General features: G+C 41.6%; 1 protein-coding gene across 2 annotated transcripts in view; it reads right to left on the reverse strand.

The window, feature by feature from the left end:
- Positions 1–25406, reverse strand: part of ift80 (intraflagellar transport 80 homolog (Chlamydomonas)) — a 52489-nt gene that overhangs the window by 3467 nt on the left and 23616 nt on the right. The window contains exons 9-16 of one of the 2 annotated variants that reach the window (XM_080288928.1): positions 20240–20419; positions 18711–18829; positions 18009–18083; positions 17260–17423; positions 17105–17169; positions 4019–4151; positions 3730–3877; positions 1922–2093 (exon numbers count right to left, since the gene is read on the reverse strand). In XM_080288928.1, coding sequence (XP_080145054.1) covers positions 1922–2093; positions 3730–3877; positions 4019–4151; positions 17105–17169; positions 17260–17423; positions 18009–18083; positions 18711–18829; positions 20240–20419 — 1056 coding nt within the window. Of the gene's footprint in view, positions 1–1921; positions 2094–3729; positions 3878–4018; positions 4155–17104; positions 17170–17259; positions 17424–18008; positions 18084–18710; positions 18830–20239; positions 20420–25406 lie in introns of both variants that reach the window. The other variant, XM_080288927.1, reaches the window with a different exon arrangement.

Here is a 25406-nt window from a genome sequence, read left to right on the forward strand (position 1 = left end):
TAGAAAAAAAAAAGGAAACTGGACAAGTGGAGGACAAAATAACTTGCAGGCCTAAAAAAACCATCTACAGCAGATGAGCAACATCTGAAAATATCTGAAAGAGTCTGGAAAGCTTATTGGCAGCAGCTTAATTATTCATCATAACAATGCCAATGCAATAAAAACACACTGGGATAGAAAAACACAGATGAAACACTATCAGTCATGGATTGGTCTCTTTAAAGCCAGACATCAACATTACTGAAGCAGCGTGGGATCATCTAGATAGACGATAAAATAAAAGGCAGCCAACAGCCAAAGAAGAGCTTTGAATGTCCTTCAAGAAGCCTGAAGAACTATTCCTGAAGACTAGACAAGAAAGTTTGACCAAGAGTGTCAAAGAATAAAGTGGTCATACCACATACTGACTTTTAAGCTGGTTAGAATTGCAAAAACTCCCTTTAATCCTGCATTTTCATGCACCTTTGCACATGTTTCAATGAATCACTGCACTGCATTTCCAATTTTCCCAACAAAATATAAAGAAGTGGTGGTGGTGGTGGGGGGGGACTTTTGCCTAGTACTGTATGTTGTAAATCTCATCTTGGTGGACATAAACCAAGTAACAGCTGAGCTGTTACTTACTTAGTTTTAGAAACCAATTGCTATGGAGAGATGAAGCAAAAATTCAGTCCTTTGGCCACATTCACAAATGACATATTTAGCAAAAAAGCACTTAATGAAAAGAGGATGTATCAGTGGGCATAAGGATAGAGTACGACTGTATCTTCAATGCATTCTGGTACACTTTACTCATACTTTAACCAAGTCTTTAAACATGCATGACACACACAAAAACAGGAGGTATTTGCAGTACAAAACAACTATAAATGTAAACAAATGTGTCGCCACTTTATTTCCTGCAGCTGGATTAATTAAAATTTGACCACAAATGGGCCAGCAGTTGAGCAAACTGAACTCCAGAGTCACCACTCTGTAATCTCCTGCGTTTTTCAGTATCCATCACTAAGAAAAACAGCTCCAATTAGAAACCACTCCTGCAAACAACAAATATCATCGGCAGGACTTGCCAGAGATCGTAAACATGACAACACAACTTCACGTGAAACAATTTCACGTGAAATAAACCTTTTTTTGCCTACTTAATTGTTAGGTTATAAACTTTAGTCACTGTATGTTAGGTTTGTGCTTCTTGCCTTAATTTATAACATGTTTCTGTTGACTCCTGTCAGGTGAGCACTTACTGACAACAACTGTGGTTCTGGGAAAAGCCACCAAACGCTTACCAGAAGCCGAGAGGATGGGGTCAAGGAAAAAGCTCTTAAAACTGGTGCCTCTCTCCATCCCTTTTGTTCCAACCACCCTTTGCTACTTGTTGTCCGTTTCTCCAAGCTTGTGGTTATTGCATCATTGCCTAAGCAAAGACACAGTCTCACACTGTGCTCAGTGTGTGTGAGTAATATGTTTGGAAAATCCACACATGCATGCAGCAGAGTGTGTATTTATGAGTGAGGTCTGGGGGGTTAATCTGGTAAATGGAGTCACCAGGCTAATTGAAGCTAATTAAAGCCTGCTGGTCAGGTCCCATAAACCTGTCTACTACTTTCTGGTTCAGACATATTATCCATGCATACACGTGACATACGCCATGGGAAGCTGAACTGTACCAGAGCCCCAAGACTGGAGGATATTTAACACTACCACAAAACTGCTAACATAAATACAACGTGAAAGAAATGTAGTAATCAATGCGAAAGCTTAATGCTCACTATGGCTTTGCTTGTACAGCTAATGCAAGGACATACACAGTTCTACAAACACTGAGACCAATTGTACAATGATGTCACATCACTTACATTAAGCACATATAGAAATCACTGACACAAGTAGAAAAGAGTAAAAGACATTTCCAGTATCTTACTTTTGCATAGCAGCAGAGGCGCAGTGCATCCTCCCAGCGCGCAGAGATGCTGTATTCATGCAGGAGGGCAGGAAAGGGTAGTACACTGCTGTACACCAATGAACCATCTCCTTGGCGTAATGTCACTTTGGTGCCAATGTAGTTTAGAACTTGGGGTGCACGTCTGAATTCACTTTGCAAAGACACACACACAGTTTGTTACAGTAAATACTGCATTGACAGAGGGCAGAGGGAAAAAATGAGTTTGTTATGCATAAATAACATATAAATGATTCCTGACGCTGCTTCGACAGACTCATTAATAGTGCAGATTTTACCAGTTTCCTCTACAAGCACGGCATATGTAAACCTGATAAAATGGCCCAACAGCCATGGTACCACTGTAACCTGTACTGTTCTTAGGGCGTCCTGCTTCCTGTAGAACACCATCATTGGTCATTTTTTTAGATACACCTTGCTAGTGCTGGGTTAGGTCCCATTTTGCTTTCAGATCTGCTTAATTCTTCATGGCACAGATTCAAAGGTGCTGGAAACATTCTTCTGAGAGTTTGGTACATGTTGACATGATAGTATCTGACACATCTCAGTAGCTTTTAAAATACTCATCCTGCCTGGCACCAGCAACCATGCCACATTCAGAGTCACTTAAACCACTTTTCTCCCCATTCTCAATGCTAAGCTTGAACTTCAGCTGGTCACCTTGACCATGTCTAAATATGTAAATGCACTGGGTTGCTGCCACGTGACTGGCCAATTTGACATTCGTGTTAATCAGCAGTTGAACAGGTATATCTAATAAAGTGGCTGGTGTATATCCAACAAACCTAAAGAGAAACTTTCAGAAATTTGCAGTTTCTGATGATTTATTAGCTTTTGCCACTTAGACTTTGGTGTTCCTCAAATTTCTGCCTGCTTGAGCACTAAACAGCAATAATAAAACCAGTGAGTGAGTCCAAAATGTGCACAAAAAGTTTACAACCAAGTGTTCAGATTAGTGTAGCAGACACAAGTATAGTTTACAATTGCCTGTACTGACAGTGCAGGCACTCTGCCTTCAATGCTGGCTAACGCTGGGGAGTTCTGGCCAGAAAGCTTTGCACAGTCTGATAGATGTTGGCCATATGCATTTTGCTTTGGAGAATGAGTTAAAAGGTACAGAAAAGCTGCCTCCATTTCTGCTCTTAGTTCATATTTGACATCTTTTCCAGAAACCTCTCAGATGAAAATGCAAGGGCACTGAGAGGTTCTCTTATATACTTCTATCTACTCTGGCCAACTTTAAACTTGAATATAACCTTTTGCTGCTTTTGTAATAGGAACTTACTCGCCATTCTGGTGAATGGTATCAGCTGTTACATGCTAAAGTCACCAATTAATTCTCATCCCCATTTCTTGTACTGCATAATACCTCTCTGTCAGAACCTCTAGAATCTCCCCACGTAAGGTGGTTTTTAGAGTTGGTGCTTTGACGCACCAGACATGGTTAAATTGGCAACTGAGTATTAACAGGATCATTTTACAGAAGTGTCAAGTCCTCATAAGGAGGTTGGAGGATTGGTGGTGTGACATCTATTAGAATTAACAGCCAGGAGATGCTGGTTCACATCCTACTGGAACCTTAATTTTGTTTTCCTTTTACATCCACTTGCATCTACCTGTAACAACAATAACCTTTCTTTTTGAAAAACAACTCATTGGCCTATGACCAATCACTCTCACTAATGCATTACCCAGTGTGTCAAAGCATAGACACTAATTGTTTATTAATTAGTCACACCAGGGGCTTTGCGAAAGCCCAGGGAAATTACCTGCCATCTTTTATGCACAGTGTCTTCGGTAATAATTCCTTGTCAGTGAAGACAACACTTGGGTAGTACCACACTGTCAGCTGGTTGTCTTGGATTCCACACAGGATGTTAGCAGCATCATTCCAGGCCATACTATGAACCATGCTACCTAAAAGATAGAAGATGCATGCAGCTATTACAGTAATCTAACCTTAGTTGCATGCACACACACACACACACACGCACACACACACACAAAACAAAGAAAGTCATCACCGATCTTGTTAAGTGCATTCCCTCCATGTCTCACCAATTTTGCAGATTTTGGGTTCTCGTCCAAGATGACGCACGGTGGTCAAATAAAGGTCACGGTTCTTGTCTATCAGGGCAATTTTCCTGTCAGTAGATGGGCCACACTGATCCAAAGCTATCTCCAACACCTCCTGCTACATGGAAATGCACACACACATACACACAAACAAGTAAATAGGTAAGTGGGAATAGGAAAGGACAAAAGATCAGGAAAAGAAAGGAAGAGGGAGAGGCAGTTTATACCGTGACCCAACAGTCTTTCTGCCAAATGTGTGTGCTTGTAGAGTGAGGGAGAGAGAGAGAGAGTCTGTGTGTGTGTGTGTGTGTGTGTGTGTGTGTGTGTGTGTGTGAGAGAGAGAGTGAGTGAGTGAGTGAGAGAGCGAGAGAACCTGTGTGTGTTTCTGGCCAGAATTAGCTGGCTTTGGTCCAGTATCTTGGAGCTGCATCGTGCTGGCAGACAAAGCCATGCTGACAAACAGTGACTACTGCTACTTCTACTTCTTTTCCCTCTTTTCTAATTCTTTTCTTCTTTTTTCTCTCTCTCACTCTCACTTTGATTCCAAACCCCATCTTCTATTTTTTTTCTTTTGTCTTTATTGTCTCTAATCTTTTGGGATTTTCTATATTTTCTAAATCAGACTGTCCAAAACTAAAATTTCAACAAACTGTGTGTATGTATAGATGGAAATTAGCAATTAGAATCATCACTGAATTTCACTAAAGCTTGAAGGTTGCAAGAAAAAAGTCAACCTCCTCAGCAGGTGATCCTAAGGTTGCGGAAAATAAGGAGTGTAGATGGATATTGCCAGCCTAAATTATCAACATGATCGATATTTCAGGGAAAAATGCTTTTAACACAGCCCCATTTCAACAATTACAGCAATGGAAAAAAAAATGCCAGGACAAAGATTTACAGTCAGCAGTTTCAAACTTTTTTTCTTTTCCTTTTGGTCAATGACTTTCACAGGGTCAGGGTGTATGTGTAATGTAACCTGTTATTCCACAAAATAATCTATCAAACTACACTGTAAAATGCTATTTAGCAAGACCCGTTAGCACACCTCTACTCATGGAAAACAATAGCATTCAAAGTTCTAGATAAAGTGATCACTGCAGCATTTATATTAAAATTAATTTGGCCTAATCACAGTAATCACTAGCTGAGGTAAGTCTGCAAATTCTCCCTGCTGATGAGCTATAGATCGTAACTTTTGATGAGGAAGCTAAAAGAGGCTGCTATCCTGGCTAAAAACCATATAATGGTACAAATACAGTTGTGGTCAGAAGTTTCCATACACTCATCCTGGACACAAACGTCCGAGTAGTTTTGATCTTATGATTTCTTTGAAATGTTCTTTTTCCAGAGCAGAATGATTAAACAGCATGCATCTTTAATGGCTTTAAAACACTAGAATTGGGTGAACAAGTCTGAATTTATTTTGGATTTTCTCTAATCCACACAGGACAAAAAACATGCATACAGGCTCAAATACATAGATCCAGTGGGGCAAAAAAGTATTTAGTCAGCCACCAATTTTGCAAGTTCTCCCACTTAAAAAGTTGAGAGAGGCCTGTAATTTTTATCATATCATCCTCTATTGTGTTGTATATTTCATTGTTTTTCTTTACACTACCTGTTTTGACCTGTCTCCCTGATGTGATGTTTGTGTATTGTATGTATGGTCGGGAGAGGTCCAATTTTGCTGCAGGCAACTGCAAGTGACAAATAAAGGCTTCACCATCATCATCATCATCATAGGTATACCTCAACTGTGAGAGACAAAATGAGGGAAAAAATTTCAGAAAATCACATTGTGTGATTTTTAAAGAATTTCTTTGCAAATCAGACAATGTGATTTTCTGGATTTTCTTTCCTCATTTTGTTTCTCACAGTTGAGGTATACCTATGATGAAAATTACAGGCCTCTCTCATCTTTTTAAGTGGGAGAACTTGCACAATTGATGGCTGACTAAATACTTTTTTGCGCCACTGTGTAGCCCCAGTAATGTTAAATGTCCGTTAACTAGTTACACCTTCATCAGATATTGTTGGTAGCCATTAACAAGCTTCTAACAACTGGTCAGATTCCCGGGTGTTCCATCAGTATAAAGTTCATGGTAGGCTTGAATCTGGGTTGTTTCTGAACATCCCAACTAATTTCCTCTCATCTGAGGGTGACGCTTGTGGTCTTCTACCAGACCTCGTTAAAGACGTGAGACATCAGAATAACTTGTGAGTAAGTACAACTATTTGTAATAATGACATTGGAATCTGCAGTTGTTTAGAAATGGCTACAAAGAATCTTCCCAAATTGTGTAAATCTGCAATTATCCTTCTTAGACCTTCATTGAATTCCTTGGACCTTCCAATTCTTTTGAGTATTGGTCAGTCCAATGAATGCTGTCAAACAAATTATTTTAATGCTGACAAAGAGAAACTACCAGACATAATAGGCCTCGATAGATAGATCAAGTTAAAATACATTGTAGAACTTTTCACAGCACTTAATAAACAATTTAAGTGAGTGTATGTATACATTTGAGCCTCTATGTATACTTGACCATGTGTATTAGAGAAAATCCTAAATAATGTCAATAAAGTTGTATGCTTTACAATCATCGCATTCTGGAAAAAGAACACTTCAAAGAAATCATTAAAAGCCCCGAATTACCATGACTTTTATGCCCATGATGAGTGTATCAAATCAAATCAAATCAAATCACTTTTTATTGTCACATCACATGTGCAGGCACACTGGCACAGCACATGCGAGTGAAATTCTTGTGTGCGAGCCCCACAAGCAACAGAGATGTGCAAACACAACAACACAAACGAGCAAAATACAAGAATGGCCAACCTGAAACTAATAAATATATGTACAATATATAATAGTGTATGCATTTCTGGATGTGTATACTAAATATTTTCCTACGTGTGTGTGTGTGTGTGTGTGTGTGTGTGTGTGTGTGTGTGTGTGTATACACATTTTTACAAATTAAATAGTAAAAAAATAAAATAAAATAATAATAATAATAATAATAATAAAATATATAAAATATACAGAGTTGAATATGTGCAAAACAAGTGGCATTTATATACAGTGTGGAGTGCATAATGTTGAAGTTCCAGTAGTGAAGGTGAGGTGTCTATGACGTGTTCAGCAGTCTGATGGCCTGATGGAAAAAGCTGTCTCTCAGTCTGCTGGTACGGGACCGGATGCTGCAGAACCTCCTTCCTGATGGAAGCAGTCTGAACAGTTTATGGCTGGGGTGACTGGAGTCCTTGATGATCCTCCCCGCTTTCCTCAGGCACCGCTTCCTGTAGATGTCTTGGAGGGAGGGAAGCTCACCTCCAATTATCCGTTCAGAGCACCGCACTACTCGCTGGAGAGCTTTGCAGTTGTAGGCGGTGCTGTTGCCATACCAGGTGGTGATGCATCCAGTGAGGATGCTCTCAATGGCACAGTGATAGAAGGTCCTGAGGATGCGGGGGCTCATGCCGAATCTTTTCAGTCTCCTGAGAAAGAAGAGGCGCTGCTGGGCCTTCTTCACTGTTTTGTTTGTGTGTACTGACCACGTAAGATCCTCAGCCAGGTGTACGCCAAGGAACCGGAAGCTGTATGGAAACTTCCAACCACAACTGTTTGTCACCAAGGTCGCAGCAGCACTGACAAGGACACATAAATTTCACTATATCCCTTTTTGATCAGATCATGCACTAAATTCTGCCCCTTTAACATGATAAGGCCATGTTTTAAAAAAAAGGTATTTATTGTTACTAAGTGTGACGGCCAGTGGGCTGGCCTTGTGTTTTGCTTTTTCTTTTACCTGTTTCTTGCAGGTAGGTGGAGCTGACCCAATTATTGATGCAGCACACCTGAGAGGCCAGTCCCAGTGTATATAAAGACACCTTGACTGAACCAGTGGTGGCTGGCTTTGACGCTCTCTCTGGCACTTGTCATGTTCATTAGGAAGTTTCAGTTATGGCTGTTATGTCCTTTAAATTGTGTTTAAGTTGCTTTACCTTATTTTCATTAAATATGTCTTACAGTCTTTAAAAACCTGTGTGTGGTCTCCCATTTGTTTGTCACTTCCTATGAGCCAGGTTGTGACAAATGGCGGCTCGTCCGGGATCGTCTGTGCAATTATCCTGGTTTGGTAAGCTTTCTAACATTTGATTGAGAGCTGGTCTGTTTGCAGCTGCTTGTCTAGTTGTGTCTTGGCTAGGACTTGCCTTGTAGGCAATTATTGAGTTGATTGCTGATCAGTTTGGTTATTTGTGGTGCTTTGATATTCTGGGTCTGCTGTGTATTGTGTTTGGGAGGCCATTTGGTTAGGCAGATTGAGTGGAGGCAGTCATGTTAATACTGTTGTTTGCTGTAGACTTAAGTTTACTGGAGTTAGTGTTGATGTGCTGTCTTGTGTCAACTTTGGAGCGTATGAGCTGTGTTGATTATTGAATCATTAAAATCAGTGCTTTCCCTGTTATGTTGAAGGAGTGTTTCTCTCGAGAATCATTCACTGAAATTTCTGTTGCGGTGAACACGGTTAGAGCAGTTGTCTCGGGAGCACGTCCCCAGGATTGAGGGGGTCGCTGTTTGTGCAGTTGCCTTTCTCTTTCTGGCGGTTTTTAGTGCATAAGTACCCACCGTAAGTAACTGCATGAAGACTAGGCTTTAGTTAAGTAGATTTTGGTTAGGCAGTTAGTGGGAAAGTGCTGTTTTCAATTGCATGTCGAGAATCAATACTTTGCTGTTATGGCTACTGTTGATGCTTTTGTTCAGTCTCCATCGGAGGAACTCTTGAATAGTTGTACTAAAGAACAACTCTTGAAACTTGCTGAACATTATGATGTCGACGTTGGAGATAAACGGTTGAAAGATGAGATTAAAGGAGTGTTGAAGGCTGCATTAGTAAAGAAAGGCGTGTTGCCAGGTAAAATGAAAACCTTAGCGGCTGAGGTTGATCAGTCTGTGGTCTCAACTGCCGTTGCTTTGTCTTTTGAGCAGCAAAAGGAGTTGTTACTCTTACAAATGGAAAGAGACAAGCTGAGCATTGAGAAAGACTGTGTAAGGCATTCTTTAGAAAAGGAAAAGTTGGAGCTAGAGCAGTATCAGCTAGACCTAATCAGGGCGGGCAAGTTATCAGGTGGTGTTGAGGCTAAAGAGTCTTCTCCACAAGGAGTTGAAACTTTTGATGTCGTGCATAATTTGCGCTTGGTGCCGAAATTTGATGAAAGAGAGCCAGATGCCTTTTTCTCCCTTTTTGAACGCATTGCCGAATTGAGAGGATGGCCAGAAGCTGACTGTGTGATTATGTTAGTCTGTTGTGACTGGAAAGGCTCAGGAAGCTTATTCAGCACTCAGTGCAGTTGATTGTTGGAGTTTTGCTACTGTTAAAGATGCAGTTCTGAAGGCGTATGAGTTGGTACCAGAAGCTTACCGTCAACGTTTCAGATCATGGAGGAAGTCTGATAAGCAGTCGCATATAGAGTTTGTGAGGGATTTAACTAAACACTTCAACAGATGGTGTTCGGCACTGAGAGTGACAACTTTTCAGGATTTATGTGAGTTGATGGTATTGGAGCAGTTTAAAGAGTGTGTTCCTCCTGTGGTTGCCACTTATATTGCTGAACGGGAAGTGACTACCGTTTCTGACGCTGCTAAATTGGCAGATGAATATATCTTGGCACATAAGAGGCAGGTTGGTAGAAACTGTTTTTCAGTTGGTGCTCCCGCTAGAGCTTTTGGTCAAACTAAGTTTATGTCATCGGACCCTGCGAAGGCCATTGGTGGTGTGAAGCCCAGTAAGTTTGGTCAAGCATGCAACTACTGCCATGGCGATGGACACTGGAAAGCAGAATGTCCCTTGTTGAAAAGCAAGTTGGCGCGTACAGGCAAACAGGTTAAGCCTGCGGCTCTTACAATTCCTGCACGGGAAACTTCAGTACTCTCTTGGGAGACGCCAGTTTCGCCCAAGTCTGACTTGGAGAGCTATTCGGGGTTTGAGGATTTTGTGTCCGATGGGTTTGTATCACTCCCGGGTGATGTTCATAAAGTTCCTGTAAAGATTTTGCGTGACACAGGAGCGAAGGATTCTTTTATCTTAGCTTCAGTGTTGCCATTTTCACAGGTTACTGATACTGGTGAGTGTGTGCTTGTTCAAGGCATGGGTTTAACCACTATCTGTGCTCCATTGCATAAAGTCAGGCTGTCATGCAGTTTTGTGGATGATATCATCTGCCTTGGTGTTCGTCCTGCTTTCCCACTTGAGGGCGTACATGTGATTTTGGGGAATGATTTGGCTGAAAATCGAGTCTGGGCTGACAATTCTTTACCTGTTAAATCTAGAGTTCTGAATGAGTCCCATGAGTGTGAACAGGGTTTTTCTGACTTTGCAGCTTGTGCTGTTACGAGGGCTGCAGCTAAAAGGGATGCAGAGCCTGTAACTCAAGCAGAAGAGTGTCAGGTTGAACCAGATTTGATTGTTCCTGAACATTTGTCAATTTCCCAGCAAGAGTTAATTCAGGCACAGCGTGCTGATGCTTCACTGACTGAGCTGTTTCACAAAGTGCAACCTAGTGATGACGCTAGAAGTGCAGCCTCTGGTTATTTTCTGCAGAAGCAGGTACTAGTCCGTAGGTGGATTCCGCAAGGGTTGGACTGTGTTGGGAGTCCAGTTATCCAGATTGTGGTTCCAACTAAATACCGTGACGAGGTGTTGAAGTGTTCTCATGACAAATATGGGCATTTGGGAGTGACGAAGACTTATAATTACATCTTGCGCTACTTCTTTTGGCCACGTCTTAAGCGTGATGTTTCAGCTTACATTAAGACCTGCCATACTTGCCAAATTGTAGGTAAGCCAAATCAGTCTATTAAACCTGCTCCACTTTGTCCCATCCCTGCTGTGAGTAACCCATTTGAACATTTGATCATTGACTGTGTGGGCCCGCTTCCTAGATCAAAATCTGGTTCGGAGTATCTGTTAACTGTAATCTGCCAGGTTACGCTTTATCCTGCTGCATATCCGTTGCGTACCATCACAGCTAAGTCTGTGGGAGTGACCAGGGATCAAACTTTTCGTCACATCTATTTGCACAAGTTCTTAAGCTGTTGAATATTGTACATGATAAAGCCTCTCCTTATCATCCAAAGAGCCAAGGTGCTTTAGAGCGCTTCCATCAAACACTGAAGTCCTTGTTACGTGCCTATTGCACCGAAATGAGGAGTGACTGGGAGGAAGGTTTACCGTGGCTTCTGTTGGCAGCGTGTGAAGTGTGCCAGGAGAGTACTGGGTTTAGCCCAAATGACTTGGTCTTTGGCCACAAAGTTCGGGGACCGTTGACAGTGCTGTGCGATAAGTGGTTGTCAGGTGAACCACCAGTGAACTTGATAGATTATGTTAATGGTTTTCGGCACAGACTGTATGTGGCAGGTCAGTTGGCCAAACAGAAGATGAAATATTTTTATGACCGGCGTTCTGAAGAGCAGCAGTTTAGTAGGGTGACCAGGTTTTAGCTTTACTGCCAATTGCAGGGTCACCGTTCCAGGCACGGTTTGCTGGGCCTTACACCGTGGTACAGAAACTGTGTGAACAGAATTATCTGATTGCTACCCCAGATCGCCGGAAAAGAAATCAACTTTGCCATGTTAATTTGTTGAAACCATATCATGTTCGTCCTTTATCCGTCGGTCTGTCAGGCTCTCTCATTTCTCTTTCCGCATCGAGTCCAGGGTTGACTGCTTGTACAATAGCGCAGTAAGTTTGTGGGGGGGAGGATGTGGCAGCACCTGATGATCCTTTATTGCTTGGTCGTCTGAAGAATTCAGAAACTCTTCAGAACTTGGATGTGCTGTTGGGCCATTTGCCTGCTGACAAATGTGCAGAACTGTCTGCATTAATTAAAAGGTATTGTTACATTCCCCTGAGGGGTCTAGGCGGTGAGGGGGAAGTAACAAAAAGTGTCCAGGTCAGAAAAAGGAGTCAGGGAGGCAAAACGGTTCAATTAAAGAGTTTTATTAAAGTAGCTCAACTAAAAGAGATGGACAAGCCGCTATCACCATTTAAGAAAACAAACAAAACTCAGGCGTTGGTCAATAAAGTAAAACGTAAGCCAAAAAAGAGAGCAGCTCACTAGCTGAAAACCACCAAGAACACAGCTCACTAGCTGAAACCACAACAACCACTCAGCTCACAAGCTGTAACCACACTACTGGCACTCTGGCCCAGAGCTCACCTTTCCTTGGGCTTAAATACTTTTAATTACTGATGTGAGTCAGCTGTGTAACAGGGAAAGGTGGCACCTCAGGCAGAAGGTGGTGGGACACGCCCACACAGGCACCTTCAGGAGGAGGCCCTGCTAGGGCCGTAACAGTATCCAACCTTGTTTAGAGACACACCTTCTAAAACAACTTTGATAGAGCATGATATTGATGTGGGTGATGCAAAACCAATCCGGCAGAGGTCCTACAGGGTCTCTGAGGAAAAGAGGAAAATAATTGATAAGGAAGTTCATTACATGTTGGACAACAACATTACAGTGCCGTCGTCATCAAGCTGGGCTTCCCCTTGTTTGTTGGTCATAAAAGCTTTACTGTGCTCAGAACTTGTGCTCTTAGTACCTCGTCTGGATCAGCCCTTCAAGCTGTATGTGGATGCAAGCCACATTGGTGCAAGTGCTGTTCTAGTCCAAGCTGGCAAGCAAGGTACTGAACATCCAGTTAGTTTCTATTCCAAGAAGTTCAACTCCCATCAGCTGAATTATTCAGTCATTGAAAAGGAAGCTTTGGAATTAATTTTGGTCTTGTGGCATTTCAGAGTATATTTGGATTCTGCTCGGACAATAGCTAGGTTTCATTTGACGTAGACGTGACGTCAACGTAAAGCGCGAAATTTGACTGGCGGTCGGAAGTGAAAAAGATAAGCGCAAAATCACAGACAGACAGTACGCAAAATGCCTATGTCCTGTTGTGTTTACGGATGCTCCAGTAGGTCGACCAGAGAAACTGATAAACGGTATTTTAGGGTACCAAAAATAGCCCAACGAAGAGGAGAAAAATGGAAAATTCTAACCGAAAAACGTAGGAAAAAATGGATTTTAAATTTACGTTTACAGTCGGGAGGAGCAGAGTCTGCCAATGCCCGTGTCTGCAGCGACCACTTCGTCAGAGGTAATGTTATGTTTGCAAACGAACTTATTAGCATTAGGTTGTCGTTAAATTCTCGTTTACTTAGTGCTTTTAAGTTAGTAGTCTAATATTGACTTGATTGGGACTATAGGCTGCCCAAGTGCTTTGGATGACGAAGAGTCGGAGGACTGGGCTCCGACGGTCAATCTCGGCTACGAACGAAAACCCAGATCGGAATCAGTTCTCAAACGAGAGAAAAGAATGAAGCTTAAGGCAGAACAGCATCGATGTGCAGAGGCGATTTTGGATATGCAACAGACGGCTGAGAGCCCGGATTTGAGCCTAGTGACAGTGGAGAACCCCGAACTGCAGCTTCCAGCTGAGAATCCACAACCAGAAGACTTCAGTGTGAATGAGACATTCACTTATCCAGGTAAGATATTGTGCTGAGATGTAAAACAAACAAGAATCATGTCAAAGAGAAAAAGATGCCATTATCTGTAATGATTATGGTCCAAGTTACATATTACATGTTTGTGATTTTTTAATCACAGAGTAAATCCATACCATTTTATTCAGAAAAAAAGAAAAAGTGGCACTTATTACCGTCAGGCACACACCACAGGTTTTTGTACACTGCTATGGTTCTTATATTGCCAGATTCCAGACAGTCTCCTTTCACAGATAAGTAAAGATATCCGTAATGTAAGGTTTCTGTGGTGAGAAACATATAAATATATTTTTTGTATATACCCTCTATCTGAAAAATGCATCTGAGTGTCATGAGGGATCTAAGGCAATCACACAAATTCTTAGCTGATGAATTCTTAGCTAAAAGAAAACACTCTCTCCCCACTACTACTGAAGTACACCTGCAAAATGCTAGCAGTGCCCTATGCGTGTGTGTGTGTGTGTGTGTGTGTGTGTGTGTGTGTTCTCATTGCAATAACATCGTACTTAATTAGGCTACTAACCCTGCCATACAATTGCAATGAGCTGCAATCACTTCTCCATCCTCCTTTGCAATTACCCAAGTCTTCAGAGGTGTCTCGTTAGACCTCTGAGAATGGTTTACCTTGAAGCAAACAACTGTCACTCTAACGAAGTCCTAAGGATGTGGCATGTTTGTTGAAGTTAAAGCCGCTACCGCTAACTGTTAGCGTGTTTAAGATAAAGCAATATAAGAACAAACACTCACCCTTGCAAACACCAAACTGTATCCATCACGGAGATGTTTTGTTCCAAGGTTGTGGACCCACCCGCTGACAAAAAAATTGTACGCCTCCAGACTCTTGAAAGCTTTCATTTGCTGCCTAGTGTAGTAAGAAGTCTGGAGGACCAAGTAGTTGGTGATATCCACAGCCTCGATAGTAGGCAAATCCTTTACTTCTGTGGTGTATTCGGACATTTTCAAAGAATACGGATCACGTCCGATATATTTTTTAACTATCTGTTTATATCTCTCCCGAGAAACGGGGTCTAAAGTTGCACAATAGCTGCTCTCCTGACTCTCCACAGTGTCCTCCATGTTTACTTCCGCCCTCCACTCAAAAATCGCGCTGCCTCCGCACGTCATCAGAACCACGTGACCGCAACCCAACTATTGAGGTATTTTCTGACCATAACCCTCTCACCTTCTTGAACTCATTGCAGAACCCAAATCAGAGGCTCATGCGGTGGGCTCTCTTTTTGAAGCCTTACAATTTGGATATCCAGCACATTAAGGGCAAAGATAATGTCTTGGCAGATGCTTTGTCCCGTGCCCCTTTGTAACCAGCAGCTTCACGCCTCATATGCTTTGAAGTATGTCCTCTTCAGTATTGTTTTCCTTCCTCTTAAATTGCTCCTAGGTACCAAGGTTGCTGAGGTTGGAGTTGAGCTGAAGATGACTTTTGAGCATACAAAAGGTGTTGAAAGTGAGGTTGCATGTGTGTGTGTATATGTTATGGATTTAATATATGCATGTTCTTCTAGTTGCATATTCATAATGTAAATGTGTTGCCAATTCAGGGTGAGACCCTGTTCTATGGGGGGAAGTGTGACAGCCAGTGGGCTGGTCTTGTGTTTTGCTTTTTCTTTTACCCGTTTCTTGCAGGTAGGTGGAGCTGACCCAATTATTGATGCAGCACACCTGAGAGGCCAGTCCCAGTGTATATAAAGACACCTTGACTGAACCAGTGGTGGCTGGCTTTGACGCTCTCTCTGGCACTTGTCATGTTCATTAGGAAGTTTCAGTTATGGCTGTTATATCCTTTAAATTGTGTTTAAGTTGCTTTACCTTATTTTCATTAAATATGTCTCACAGTCTTTAAAAGCCTGTGTGTGGTCTCCCATTTGTTTGTCACTTCCTATGAGCCGGGTTGTGACATAAGCTGTAACTGAACAATTCATGCACATGGAGACAGTTTATCTTATTAATAGGAAGATTTCTTTTTCATGTAACTTCATCTTCTGCTGCTCAAGATAATAGGAGGTTTTGCTGGCAATACAAAATTAAAGACAGAGCATTTTAGGTGTAAATTCAGAAGGCTCATATCACTACTTATAATTCAGTTCAGTTCACAGAAAGAAAACATATCTTGAAGGAAGACGTGATGAACAACATGGATGTATTAACATACATATTGCTCTTGTGGCATTATTTTCTGTATGAGGATTAATGCTATGAAAATACTTTATAATCAGTATTTGTCATCATTTTATAATAAGCATCTGTAAAAAGAGGGAAAACCCCAATAATTAGGCAATTCCCTGTGAGCAAGCATTTGGCAACAGTGGGGAGGAAGAACTTCCTTTTGAGAGGAAACCTCCAGCTGAACCCAACTCAGAAATGGGCAGCCATCTACCGTGGCCAGATCGAGGGTGAGGAGAAAGAAAATAATGAAAAGTGGAGCAGAGAGAGAGAGGCCAAAACAGAAACTACATGGGAAGGAAGACAAAACTTCAAGATATGCAGTAGTGGCATGTAAATGAATCAGAAGTTTAAAAAAAAACATGTTCCCATGTGAACATTAAAGTAATGATCTAATTAAAAACAATTGCAATTAGTGTTATTACTGTTATTGCTACAGCAAAAGGCTTCAGTTTGATGAAGCATGCATAAAAACCTTTCACTTTTCACTCGGCTGTAGAAAACATAATAAATACAGCTTGTTACACAATAATGGGAGGCTGCGTTATACATAACTGAACTGTGTAATACTAAAACTAAACAAATGTGTGTTCACTCTGACTCTGTGTTTTGGTTGAAAAAATAAACACACATTTGAACAGCCACCATCAGACAGCTTCTGTTATTATGTCCTATCATATCAACACATAATAAAACACAAATACTAACGCATTCTAACCAGTCACACTGACAAAAAACCCAAAAACATTTCTACACTTATCTGCTTATCCATAACACTCTGCATTATAACATAATTTTAAGTATCTTCCGAGATGTAGGTCCAAACAGCAGATATGTGTTGGGTACATCTGTTCAACTGCTCATTAACACAGATATCTGATCAGATGGCAGCAACTCAATGCATTTAGGCATATCACAAAGCTCAAAGCACCTCAAAATAATTTCTTGACCATGATAATGACTTTACTGTACTTAAATGACCTCTACAGTCACCAGTCTCACTCCCCTTTTGGGGTGTGGTGGAAGAGCATCATGGATCAGTAAAAACTGTGTGGCGCTATCATGACAATATGGAAGCAAAATCGCTAATGAATGTTTTTAACACCTTGTTGAATCTTTGCTGCTAAGAATTAAAGGGGGTCCAACCGGGTACTAGCACTGTGTACTTATTAAAGTGGCATGTGAGCATAAAGTTATCTCGTTTTGTATAATCAAAGTTTAATAAATAAATAAATAAATAAATAAATAAATAATCTGATGTGGTCAGAGAACTTCCTTGTTGCTGAAGTACATTTGGTCAGAAAGAAAGCAGGTTACTAACCTTGTGGGTCAAGGGCTTCCCATCACCAAGAGCCTTTCCAGTCAGGGCATCAAAGAGAAGGATAACTTGTGAGAGAAAAAGAGAAAGAGGACACAGTAAAAGCACAGTCCGTATGATTTTGAAATTTTATAGTAAGCATGGAGTTTTCCCCTCACCTTTTTCATCACTCTTGTCCCGAATGGCTATGGTGTCGTTACTAAGTGAGACACTCTGGGCATTTAGAATATCTGCTCTCATACCCGGGAACTTTGGGGACGATATCAATCGTCCTTCATAGGAGAACGTATACAACCCTGCTCCATCCACTAGTAGAAAATGTCTGGGAGGGGGAGACAAGAGAGGCCAAGTTACTGTATATGCTGTATATTACACATTATACGACTGAGGTAACATGGTGAGGAATAAAGGGGAGCAAACAGGAAAATTAAATACATAACAGACGGTAAGAGTTAATCAACTGACACAAGAAGGTAATTTAAACATTTACTGAACAGCAACACACTGTTAACTTACTCAGTATGACTCATCAATCTAAACTGCGATTACAAAATGCCCAGTAATCTATTTAGCTCCATGCTGAGTGTCAGCGACACTGCACTGGAGTATTGCACAAGAGCTACTCCATATTAATCTAATTTCCCCCAGTGGTTTCACTCTCAGCCTTATTGTATGACAGGGCTGGCTGAGCTAGAGCACAACCCGACTGTGTGTACGTGTGCGTGCGTACATGTGCCCGTGCCCGTGCGTGTGTGTGTGTGTGTGTGTGTGTGTGTGTTTGTGCGCTTGGTTGGCTGCTGCTTGATGAGTGGCCAGTGCAGAGTAATGAAGCATTAGAGAAGCTGATAGATGATCCAACAGCCTGTTCTCTCTCCTGCTGCTTTGCTCCTGGAATAAAAAGACTCACTTCTCTGCTTGTAGGATGAGGCTGACTGTTCCCTCCTTTAGGTCAAAGATGAGAGGAGTATTCCAGTTTCTTGAGCTGGCAAAAATAAACAGCACAGTCGCAGACATTAAATAACTGTGCTACATCTGGCACAACTGCAGAGATGAGGAAAAAAAAAAGAAGCAAAAATATGACCCAAAGCAAAAGGGTAAAAAGCAATAAAAGACACAATATTTAGACAATATCAATGAATGGAGAGGAGATAAATCTGCAGAGTGAGCATAAAGAGTGCAGGCCTGAAAACAATCATTATAGGATGAAGTCTGCAGAACATGTTCCCTTGTTCCTAATCCTATTATTTTTCCATGAAGTGAAACAAAAAAAAAAAAACATCTCCATATTTTACAAAACACACAGATCATGAAGTAACAATAGCCTGAAATGAATCAGCAACTTGGTAAGATTTGGTTGTTTTTCCCTCCCATCAGAACCATTTTTTTCTGTGTGGTTATGTTTTATTTTTGTAGGTTTTTCTAGCTACACGGCATGAGATTTCAGTATATTCTGGTTGAATCAAAAGACTTTTCTCATGCTTTGCTCAGTAAAAGAGGAGCATGTTTTGTACAACAACAAAATATACTGAAAGCACATGATGAGAAACTATGACTTTGAATAGAGGATGAGAAGATAAAAAAAAAAAAGACAAAAAAGAGCACTACTCACTTGTAGACATAGCACTGGAGGGAAGTCGCAACCACTAGGTGACCGTGTGCCAGAGATGCTTTGATGACTCGATCTCTAAACTCCAATAAGTCCACTGCATCGTTCAGCACATTCCTCACCTGTGGAAAAGAGAGGAAAGGAGAGGAGAGAGGGGGACTTAAAAGTGGAAAAAAAAGTGTAGGGATGACTTGACTTTGCAGAAAGTATGACACAGGCACAAACTTTATATTACTGAGCAAACAATTCTCATTTAAAATGCAAAAAAAAAAGAAACCCCAACAAAAAGGAAAGACGCTAGCTTCACTAGCAGAGGGCTGAACACAGTCACGTACACATTGGAGTGTAGTTATTCGTAATATACACAGGAAACTATATACAGTAAATCCAAGTATACGTAGGTCAGCTGTGGACACAGGGAAAGCAGTTCTTACTGTTTTAAGTGTGTGCGTGCAGCGGTCGGTACTAATTTTTTCACCTGCGTAGATAAATACTTCCCTCCAGCTCTCTGTGTGAATGAATGAAGGAGCCTTTTCCAGCACCAGGTGAAAGGTGGGGTTATTTTTACAGCTTTACAAATCTTCCTCCTCTGCTCCCTCCAGCAATCCAAATTTACATGCAACACAACCAGGAATAAAAAACATTTGACCGCAAGGTGGTAAATTTAGCTGGCTGATTCACAAACCACTGGCAGATGTGCAGTTTTAAAACGGACTTCGAGGAGGAGAGAGGGAGGAGGGAGACAGAGAAGCGCCTGCGAGGCTGAAAATAAATGGCTGATGACCCAACTTTGTTTGGTTTACACAAACTGCACTTGGTAGAGTTGTCTATGGGTGCACATGTGTGTTGGCACACGTGTGTAACCCTGCTTCTGTAGGTGTGTGTGCGTCCCTGCCTGAAAATAAACGAGTGTGTGTGTGTGTACACTTGGGTGTGTTAACCGCATGTAAACGCTACCTTGTGGTGAGTGCAAGTTTAAAGAGTAGAGAATGGTGAAGCGAGGGAGGCGGCGAGACAGGCTGGTCATTGTCATTGCAGGGCTGCACACTGGCACATTGGGAGGGTCCTCCTATAATATATGGCCACAGCTAGCCAAGGCCTGGGAGGCATTTGCTTCGCTGTATAGCATATTTACTCGCCTCTGTATAGTTTGCTGATAGCATTGCACTATTTTTCAATTCTCTTGCTACACCAACATAACGGAGTTGGCTCTGTTAAGTGTTTGAGTAAATATCCATACTCCTTTTCCCTAACAGGCAAGCTTATTTTCAATGATTTTGGTTTAAACACAGACAGCTCTGAAGAGCAGAAAAGCAACTTTTATTATAGACCAGAAACAAAATGATTTTTACTATGATTCTTTTGGACACGTATATGATTACACCATTTATTTATGCACAAGTTACTGAAACATATTGGTCTTTTGGTTTACTTTAGATTCCGTCAGTCTTTTATCACCTTCTTTGTTAAATTAGAAAGGAAAACTAATTTGATGCAAACACAAACTCATTTGTATGAGGTAATCTTTCTACCTGCATGGTTCTCCTCTTTGTAAGAGTGATCACAAAATTCTTCCACTCCCAGTGCTGCTCCACCACATGGGCAAAGATGACATGTCCGTTGCCGCAGGCCCCGGCCAGCTGGGTGCCATCCGCAGACCAGGCCAAGCTGAACACACTTCCTGTGTTGGGCTTCTCCAACGCATAGGACCACTGGAGAGGGGCGAGATGAAGAATGAAATGGTAAATTGTTGGTGATAGTAATAAACAATGTTAAACAATTACCTGTGGGGCAGTTTAGGAACTACTGACAATGTGAAGTTTAGCGAGCAGAAGCAGTAAGTCAACACACATGTGAGTGCTTATATGTGTGTATGTGCACATAATATAAACTCTGCCAGAAAGACATAGGCCCAGTCAGTCATTGAGCAGTGATGAACCGTGAGACACAGACAGAGAACTTAGCTCTGCACCGCTCATAAACATACACTGCTATTTTCATCGACTACACTGATGGGGGGCTGGGAGAAGAGGGAGGGTTTATGGGTGTCTCTGAACTAAAGCTAATTAACAAAATCTCTTCCTTCTTTATATGAGAATAGGTTCAGTAAAGTCAGGGCTGAGAAGGATGGGGAAAAGAGGAGCAAAGAAAGAAATAATGACACTTTTTCTTGTCTGCTGTGCTGCATCAGACAGTCTGTCTGATAGTAAAGAATGGCAAAAGACACAACTGTGAGATAAGGAACTCCTTACTATCCAAGTCAAGGCACCCCTCATACTGCCCACCTCCCCTGTTTTTCTACTCTGGCATAGAACATAAGAGCAAAGGCTAAGGCCATTATGTTTTGATTCAGCAAGATTCTGTTGAGACAATGAATAAACTAACAGACAAAAAAAATCCAGTTTGTTATTTTCCAGAATGATCTCTCTGAAGGCCATGGAGTAGTAGGTAAAGGCACAATGAATATGTTTTGTGACATCGAAATTGTTGCTATTATCCATCATCTACAATAACTAGAGCATATTTTCCTCACACAATAAGCCCTTCTGCCACTAGAGTCCCCCTTCCTCATCCTCCACAGCTGTGCCTGACCTCCTCTCTTGCCTTGAGCGCAAGTAGCTGGCTGACCTGAGTTTCTTAGCTGCAGTCTTCCACACAAACGCATGCATTCACACTGTAACCTGCTTATTAGGGAAGAAAAGTGCTAATGTTAACCTAGCCCTGCCTGCTTGCCTGCAATGGAGAGACAGGTGTGGTGCAGTGGGCCAAGTGCTGCGGTGAACCTTGGAGCAAAGGCCTCAGTGTGTTCACTGCCTAACACACACGCAGCTGCGGGATGTGAGGTGTATCGTTATTTCCTCTTCGTTGCCTCTGACAGGAGTAGAGGTAAAGTCAGAAAGCTACAGGTTTCTGGGCAGCTGCTTTGATCTCTCTCCTTCTCCTGGTCCCGTCTGCCTCATACACCCACCACTCAGATGGTTTTGGTCAGCACCCTCCCAGCAGTTAATGTCATATCAGGACCCAAAATAGCTTTAGGAAAAAGGACCTTTCCCATGTGGACAAAGGCTAGTTTGTTAAAGTGAGATTAATTTATATTTATCTTTTTCTCCCCTCCCTTCTTCCTTTAATTTCAGCAGCTTCAACTTCCTTTATGCATTACATTAATTACATTTTCTTTAAATCAACATACTTTTTACATATAGATTTTTTTTGTTTTCCTCTCTTCCAAAAGAGTGAAAGTGTTCTTGCTTGAGCTCCAAAGCAGAGCAGCTTGGGCCAGCATTTACAATAACAACAGAACTCATTTATTCTTCTGCTAACATCTTGAGATGACCCACTCTGTGTTAAAGCACACCAGGGGTAAACGAGGGGGGGGGGGGGGGGGGGGGGGGGGGGATGGAAGACAGAGCGATGGATAGATGGAGGGTCAGAGATCAAGCCGAATGTATACAACAGATTGTAATGAAGCAGGACATGTGATATCGGCCTGAGGAGCACTGCTGGATCCATGCTTACCTAATGCTTTTAACACATTGAGCCATTTGACTCTTTCTGGAGCCAGTGAGCGCGTGCGTGCGCGTGCGTGCGTGTGCGTGCGTGCGTGCGTGTGTGCGTGTGTGTGTGTGTGTGTGGAAAGAGGGAGTTGCTTTTATATGTGTGCAATACACGGCATGTGTGCACCTAAGTTTGAGTTTGCGTGTGAGTAAAAGTGCAAAGGAAATGAAAAAAAGTTTAAACAAAATGAATATACGAATGCAGGAAATAAGACAACAGAAATTTAGTGTGAGTTCACATGTTGCTCTAATGTGTACATGTGTGTAAAAGAGGTGAAAATCCTCTGGTTTGTCAAGAGTTGTCAGCCAGTGTCTGACTATGGGACACAAGGGGGGACTCCTATTGCTCTCCTGAGATGAGCGGACTGTGCCTGGAGGACCAGGGATACAAAAATCTTTTCCAGAGCAGCACTCAGAGGAAAGCTCACTCTCTCACTCCATCTTTATCTCCTTCATCTACCTTTCTTTCATTTATTCCCTCTCTCCTTATTGGAAAAGAGTTGAATAATTCTGACACTTGGCTGCTTAACAAGAAACTGGTTAGAAGAACAGAAAGTCCTGCATTAAAAATGACCATACGAGAATAATAAAACCAGCTGACTTAAAGGCAAGGCAGGAGGTTATCTAGAAGAACAACTCTCCTTCTGCATCCTGTGCTGTTGTTTGTATACAGCAAAAGGAAGAAAGACAGGCACAGTCTGATTGATGACTTAGCTTGGCTGCAGTAGGTTTAACCTCATACTCAATTATATTGTCTCAGAGTGTCACAGAATCACAGAAATTTAGAGTCGATAGATATTTGACTTCTAAACGTTCAACCCCCCCCCCCCCCTTTTCTTTTTTTTTTAAATACACTGCAAAGTCAGACTGGTGTGCTCCGATTTTAAAGAGGATGTGAGACTGGTAATAAACAGAGGAGAGCAGATCACTGACTACTACAAGAACAGTAGAGATGGGGGAGCCCAATTAAGGGGGAGCGCAGCAAGGGAAGGTGAATCAGTCTGTGGCAATACATTTGGCAAATGGTTTTACTGCAGCCCAGAGGGGTGGAACTCTGCTGGATACTTGAGAATTCTACTTGACAAGGTTGCAAGGAGATTTAAGATTAGTGCAGAGAGATGTTAAACAGCATCAAGAGAGAACACGCAGACAAGGACATGGTCTGTATAGAGGCCAAAATAAAGATTTGGCTGTGGGATGTGGAAGGTGAGTTTCGGCCGTCATCTAGCCAGAGTCCACTCTGGTCATTGAACACCGTATATCCATAATGGGCAGCTTTGTGGTCAGAGGGAAGGTGACAGACATGACGTTTAGTTCTCAGCTGAGGTTTGGGGGAGAGAGGGTGAGACCCCTGAAAGTCACAATGAGCTTATACAAAAAAAAAAAAAAAAGATGAAACACTTTACACATAGCAGCAATGCTATGTATGCAAGTCTAGGTGTGTACTCCAATGCAGATGAAAACACACTCACACAAATTAAAGTTAAGCAGTTAAAAACTGCTGTGTACCAACGTGAGAAGTTTTGTTTTGTATTCATTGTAAACAGTTTGTGTTTCCGTCTTCTTTTTTTCTTTGTAAACTATATCCACAAATACTCAATAAAAATATTTTGAATTAAAAGAAAAACTGCTGTGTATTTATGAAACAGATGCAGGAAAATGGAAAATAAAGTGCAGCAACTTATTTAAACATGTGGAATCATGAATGGATATACAGTCTATAAAGCAAAAACAGAGTTTCTGCAATTCTAATGCACTTCGAAGTCAGTATTTGGTGTGACCAACTTTTTTTTTTTTTAAAAACAACCTGAACTCTCTTAAGCAAGCTTTCTTGTAATCTTTTTAATCAGCCTTCAAGAATACTTGAAGGACATTCTTTGGATGTTAGTTATCTTTGGTTCCATTCTCTAGTTAGATGCTTTCACACTGCTTCAACTTTTGAGGACTCGCAGAGGTCAGTCCATGACTGATTCCAGTTTGTTCACCTGTGTGTTTGTCTATACAGTTATGCTTTTACTGCATTTACAGTGTGTTTGGGATCACTGTCACGCTGAAAAATGAAGCTATTGCTAATCAGTTGCTTTCCAGGTAGTATTGCACGATGGATCGAAATCTGATGCTGAAATGCAGTTCCAAACCATGAGAGAGCCTACACAACATTTTACAGATGACTGTAGACACTCACTGTTGTACCTCCGCTGTAAATACTGACAATAATTTGAACAAAAAGTTTCACATTTGGATTTGTCACTCCATGAGACCTGTTGCCACTGATTTTAAGCCCAGGTCTTGTGTAATTTGGCATACCTCAGCCTATTCTGCTGGTTTCCCTTCCTTGAAAATGGCTTCTTGACAGCCACCTTCCCCTGAAGCTCTGGCAAACTGAAGGGCCAGATACATCTCACAGGAAAATAAATACACACCCCCTTTACGACATCTACCAACACTTTACAACAACAACAGACTAACAAAGCAGGATTAATTTATGGATCACAGCATATTACATTATAACCTAAAATGATCAAGATTATAATAAAAACTTAAAGATCATGACAAATACTTAAATATGGCATGATGTAACTGAGTAAAATATTGGCCAGGACTTGGCTCCAACACTTAGTATGTACTAACCTTTACCATATTTAGCTGGCTGGTGTTACTACTTGGGGCTATTTTTATTTAAGCGATGATGCGCAGACCCTAGCTTGCAGCATGCAACCACCTGTAAGTGCACACAAGACTGCACACACTCTTTTGATGCACGGCCTCTTCGAGGAGCGTGCGCTTGCTCTCCTCCTCCTCTCTTCCTCCTCACGTTCGGCATTTCTTGACATATGTTTACCATTAAGACTGGCAGGTGTTGTGGGCCTGCCCCTTCTCTCTATTGTTGCCCTGTAGCTGCAGCCGGCACGGGGACGACTGCAAAAAGGTTATTTTAAGAGAAAATTAGATTCAAGGCAGACTCAAACTTGTTTCTAAAGGCACAAGTTTGGGTAATAATGTTGGGCCTTCTAAAAGTCAGGACATTCCTGCCTTGGAGCAAACGTTCTGTTAAAGTAACCATTTTGCATATGCCTTTTCTATATGTCTTTCTTTCTAAATAGGCATAACTAACTCTGTCCTGTTACTTTTTTGAAGCAGTTTC

This window comes from Astatotilapia calliptera, chromosome 14 (assembly GCF_964374335.1).
Source record: "Astatotilapia calliptera chromosome 14, fAstCal68.1, whole genome shotgun sequence".
Lineage (NCBI taxonomy): Eukaryota > Metazoa > Chordata > Actinopteri > Cichliformes > Cichlidae > Astatotilapia > Astatotilapia calliptera.